General features: G+C 30.4%; 1 protein-coding gene across 1 annotated transcript in view; it reads right to left on the bottom strand.

Moving 5' to 3' along the window:
- Positions 1-5,745, bottom strand: part of LOC106458987 (rho guanine nucleotide exchange factor 17-like) — a 74,828-nt gene that overhangs the window by 32,279 nt on the left and 36,804 nt on the right. Inside the window, exons 5-7 of the mRNA XM_022385357.1 lie at positions 3,237-3,325; positions 1,753-1,865; positions 1,026-1,135 (exon numbers count right to left, since the gene is read on the bottom strand). Coding sequence (XP_022241065.1) covers positions 1,026-1,135; positions 1,753-1,865; positions 3,237-3,325 — 312 coding nt within the window. The remainder of the gene's footprint in view (positions 1-1,025; positions 1,136-1,752; positions 1,866-3,236; positions 3,326-5,745) is intronic.

Below are 5,745 nucleotides of genomic sequence, written 5' to 3'. Positions count from 1 at the left end.
CACGATTTATGCTAATGAATAAAATACCTGAAAGCAAAATATAGAAATAATATGTGCAAAGTATATATTGTAAGTGTCGTTGTTTTTCAGGATCACACGAGAAAACTGACAGGAATTCCCCTAAAACAAACCAGATTCATATTTCATTTACCATATACTAGTTACAATGCTGTGCTTATAAAAGGCGAAAAAAAAATTGCTCATCTTCTTATCTTTAGCATTCAGTTATGTTTCTGTTTCAGTTATTACATCAATCATCATATTTTGTAATACTTTCCATTCTACAATTATCTTTCTTTAAAATACTAAAATCTGAAAATGTTCATTCATTATAAAAAAAAAACATCTACCAGACAGAGGTAGGCTAAGCAGTGCAACAAGCATTATTTTGGAATATCTGGAAACGAAATGTATAAACAAGTATCGAGTCAAAAGACTAAAATGTAATTTAATAGTCTGTAAAACATAATAACAAAACAAAATGTTTACGTCATGTTATATTTCAGCGTTAAGCATAGATACCTATTATGTGAAATGATGAAATGGGTCAAGATTATAACTAAACTAAATACAAATATGATGAAATCTAGCGAGACAAATTAGCCTCATTTAACATTAAAATTTAAAGTACCAAAAATACTACTAACTGAACTGAACTCGATACATCACTCGACTTACTATAATGAAAAACATTTTCTAACAATAATTGTTTTTTGACATGGCATTTGATTTGAAAAAGAGTTTTATTGTTTAAACCATCTTATTGTGGTAAAATGGAGGAATTTCCTGTCATTCCCTCGTTTCGAATCACAGGCCACTTTTTTTTTACGAAACTTGTCAGCAGTGTAAGCAATTTTAAAATAAATAAATTTGGATATGGACAATAATTTTAACTGCTTTCGCCACTTTCCCATTAGAACAAACCTTATATCCTGTAAACTAAAAAAAAAAAAGGGGGATATATAGTAAACAAGGAAATTTGTTGTGTGACAAGAAATGCAGTGTAACATAACAAGAAAACTTACTGTAACGTAGCAGTGAGTTGTAAGCTCAGTAATAGCGGGTCAGTGGTCTGCTTTTCAAGTAATTGCTTACTGACTGTACCCATTACATCCTCAATTGCTTCGTCCAAAATCTACAGAATAAAGTTAAGTCATTAAAATAACGTTTGATTCATAAGCCGGAAAATATAATAAATACAATAATTAAGAATTATTTAGGTTTATATAAAGTTAGAAACGAATATGAGGAAAATGTCATGCTAGTCAGGCTATAAAATATTTTGAATTCTAAATAAAAGAAAAACAAAACAATTTTTACTTGATGTTGACAGCTGAGGTTTCCTATTAAATCATTTATTTAAACAATTTTTACCTGATGTTGACAACTGAAGTTTCCTATTAACTCATTTATTTAAACAATTTTTACCTGATGTTGACAGCTGAGGTTTCCTATTAATTCATTTATTTAAACAATTTTTACCTGATGTTGACAGCTGAGGTTTCCTATTAACTCATTTATTTAAACAATTTGTACCTGATGTTGACAGCTGAGGTTTCCTATTAACTCATTTATTTAAACAATCTTTACCTGATGTTGACAGCTGAGGTTTCCTATTAACTCATTTATTTAAACAATTTTTACCTGATGTTGACAGTTGAGGTTTCCTATTAACTCATTTATTTAAACAATTTTTACCTGATATGGACAGCTGAAGTTTCCTATTAACTCATTTATTTAAAAAAATTTTACCTGATGTTGACAGTTGAGGTTTCCTATTAACTCATTGATTCGGCCCAATAAAGAAATATCATCCTCCAAATTTTGAATTTCCTTCATTGCTTTTTTTATATTAGCATCGGAATCTGTAACAGATAAATTGTATGATACTGTGTTTAAGAAACTTTGTTTTATTGTGTTGTTTACTTCGAAATGGACCTTTAAAGGAATTTATTTGTTAATTGACAAACAATTTTACTTGTTTAGAGACAACCATTGTTATGGACAAAATAAACTGAAAGAGCTGCAAATTCTTAATAATTCAATCTTATCACAAAAAATTTACATAAGATACTTTGACATTTCAATTAGCGAAGACAGGGGGACAAAAGTTCGTGAGTAAAATAATACGAGAAATAGAAAATATATTGAAAGACCTTTCCAATAGTGATTCTGACGTCTTGTTTCTGTTTTTTCTAATTTAAGTTTGTTTCTAACACACCAGTGAACTATCACAATCTGTGCTACTGATTTTTAGGAAACAAACACTACTATAATATAGTAGCACTTGCATTTGGTGAAACAATTACTGTGATGCCCACTCGTGAAACATTGAATTGTTCTTTTGATATTAAAGATAGTGTTGAAGAAATTGCTATGAATACTTTCACTTCAACCAGAGGTCATTATTCCATTACATGTGCAGTTCAACAGACATATTATGAGTTCACAACTACTGAGGTAAGTTTAAGACGTATGCTACTGAATGAAAGAAATGAACAGTCTAAATATGATATTATCACTTTGATGTTGGAGAAAAATGGAGATTTGTATATTTTAAACTTATGCCAAATTTGTTATAGCAGAATGGTACGGATCAACAATAGAAGGGAATTGAACCTGAAAAATAGTTAAAACTTTTTGTATGTTTCATTCTAGCTTAATAAAAAAAAAAGACTCTCATAGGTACCACTTATAGTTTAAAAGTCTATACTTTGATTATCCTACTGCAAATTAAACGACATAACAAATTATGTCTATTTAACCTTCATACGTTAGAAATTATAAACATTGAAAAGTTCTATAGCATCAGTTAGCTATCACACTAATCTCAAAGTTATCTAACATCAGTAGAAGTAAATTAGTTTAATAGCCAAGGATGACCTACCAAATACACAGGAAAAATAATAGTGGGGTAACTTAAGCCATCTATAGTTTGTTCAACAATAAAACTACTGAATTACTTTTATTCTTGTTCAAGTAGTTCAACATGATAGAATATGAAGTACATTTGATAGTCATTGTCATAAAATAATACAGTCAATAAATAGTTTCGTAATCAGGTTTGGTTTATGGAACCCAGTTCATTAATGAAGCATGCACAACTGAAAGCTTTATACAACAGCAAAGAAGGAATAAATTTACATTTCCAAAATTTTAAAACTTATAAAGGTTATAACATTTGCATAAGAGCTAGAGAAGTAATGAGAATAAGTAAGTGAATTACAGGAACTTACTTTTAGAAATGGCAAGATTATCTAGTGAAAACATCATTAACATTTTGTATTTATTTGTCTCTAAAGTTCCAAAGGATGACGGCGAGTTCCTAACCAAAAAGAAATGAAAAGTTAATGATCAAGTAAAAGTTATATTTCATTTTACATTTTCTCCAAACATTTTCATATAACAATGAAAAAAATATTCTTCAATAAACACATGGAAAATTCAGAGCTTCTAATAATAATAAAAAGAAACAGTAATAACCTTTACCCACATTATATATATATATACACCCAAGATCGAGAGAACAAAATTAATATAGAATAGCGAAAAAAAATAGCAATCCAAACACTCCACTCTCAATCTGAACTGTCCTAATAAGGGGCTTCTAGTAGTGAGTAAAAATATATAATGAAATCCAACTGTTTCTTGTAAATTGCTACCAACGAAACCACAATATCCATGCTCATCATGTAGGGTGGATTTTAACACCCAGGATTATAACTAAAGCCCTATACATACATCATTCTACCTCTACTGGCACAGCGGTAATTTTGTGGACTTATAACGCTAGGATCGGGTTTCGATACCCGTGGTGGGCAGAGCACAGATAACCCATTGTGTAGCTTTGTGCTTAACAACAAACAAACGTACATCATTCATTTGCTGATATCAGATTACGTGTACAACACCAAGGCTAAGAAAGAATGAGCCCTTTTACAATCAAAAGTAAACTTATAACAAAACATCTTGTTAGCACATCTGTATTGGTCAAGTGTGTGGTTGTTTATAACAAAGCCATACCTGGCTATCTGCTGTGTCCACCGAGGAGAATCGACCTCTGATTGTAGCGTTGTAAATCCGTAGACTTACCGCTGTCATACTGATGTATTAGTCAAACTACGTACGAGTAATGTTTTTGAAATTATTAACAGTCTTTATTGTGGCTTTTTCTTACATCCGCCTTTCTAAACAATAGTATTCGTCGCTAGCCTTGGAATTGATTCCATATATGCTGTTGTGTTTAAATATTTGTTAATCTAATGTTAATATAATTTGTTTAGATCAGCTTCGAACGTTGCCTTACCAGGTTAGATTCTGTTCCTCACTGTTTCATATTCCATATAGAAACATATTACAAATAGAAATCAAAAACTAAAATAAAATACAATTAAAGCTAAACGTGATAATGATAGATAGCGCAGATGTTAAGGTTTTTAATGTTTTAATGATAATACCAATAATTAAACAAAACCCAGAAAAACCTCACTTGTATGGATGTTTCACAATAATATGCTGTCGTGGAATTTATTAATTAATATGCAGTGATGTGTAACAGTATTAAATACGAGTTAATTGATTTCAGTTACTTTTTCAAAAATAAGTGGGTGATTCCCCACCCCCCACTGTGCACACTCTGTTCCCGTTACTTGGACAGACAAGGTTTAAAATGAATCAGAATCCTGAAGATACTCTATGAGAATTACCAATAGTTTTAACAATGACTATTTTTTTGGAAATTTAGTTTTTACTAAACAACAAATAGGTAAAATGTTTGACAATATTCAATATCCAGCGAATGTAAAATTTTGATTCGTTAAAATAAACGTGTTAACTTCTGTTCTTAGGTGCTCGAAAAACTGACAGCTGCCCTAAAGATTTACGATTAGCAGTACCAAATATATGAATGAAAGTATAATTAATCATAAACACGCGAAGAACGTGTAATTGTTAGGCTTTGCTATTTTGACGCAAAAAAGTTTAATAAATCAAAACGAAAACGGCATATAAAATTTTGAATATAAAAGAACACTAGCAAGATCTGCTACCAAACCTCAGTATCAAAGTTAGTATTCAAATAGTATCTCATACAAATGCATAGAAAAATTAAACTCCATTTCATCTGGGGATATCACTGGAATCATGAATTCCATCCCGATTGATCACTTTATAATTGCTCTTGTCTTGGTCTTTTTTGTATTATTTCATTTTGTTTGATTTTAAAATGTTTATATATATTTACATTAATTTGTATTTTCTCAATAAACATTTAAATTTTGCCCAAGAGAAGTTTACTGATTTGAATTATTTTAGACAAATTCAAGTTTTCTGGAGCGTTTAATGTATCAGCTCCAAAGAAATAAATCAAACCTGTAACAGGTATGCAGCTAACAACAAATCTTTTATCCTTTGGGCACTGGCAGCGATATCAAAGGTGTTTCCAAATTCATTTCAGGCATTACAGAACATGTAACAAGAATAAAACAAAACCAGCTACATGAAAACACTTTCTTAAATAGCTAAAATTCTCCTTTTATGTTCACATTACTACATAGTTTTGTCTCATTACGCTCACACAGATTTCTTGCCTTAGTTAGACTCCTATAATTTAACTTCTCAATTCGTATTCCCTTGATATTTTTGATGGCACGAAGTACTGTAGAAAGATGCTTTCTCTGATCTACACAGCGTGGTCACAAGTAAATAGACACCACCTTTTCAGAAAAAATGAAATTTTTCAGTCAT

The sequence above is a fragment of the Limulus polyphemus genome, unplaced genomic scaffold (genome assembly GCF_000517525.1).
Source record: "Limulus polyphemus unplaced genomic scaffold, Limulus_polyphemus-2.1.2 Scaffold542, whole genome shotgun sequence".
Classification (NCBI taxonomy): domain Eukaryota; kingdom Metazoa; phylum Arthropoda; class Merostomata; order Xiphosura; family Limulidae; genus Limulus; species Limulus polyphemus.
The sequence above is the reverse complement of the archived record's forward strand: the minus strand, read 5'-3'. Positions and strand labels throughout refer to the sequence as shown.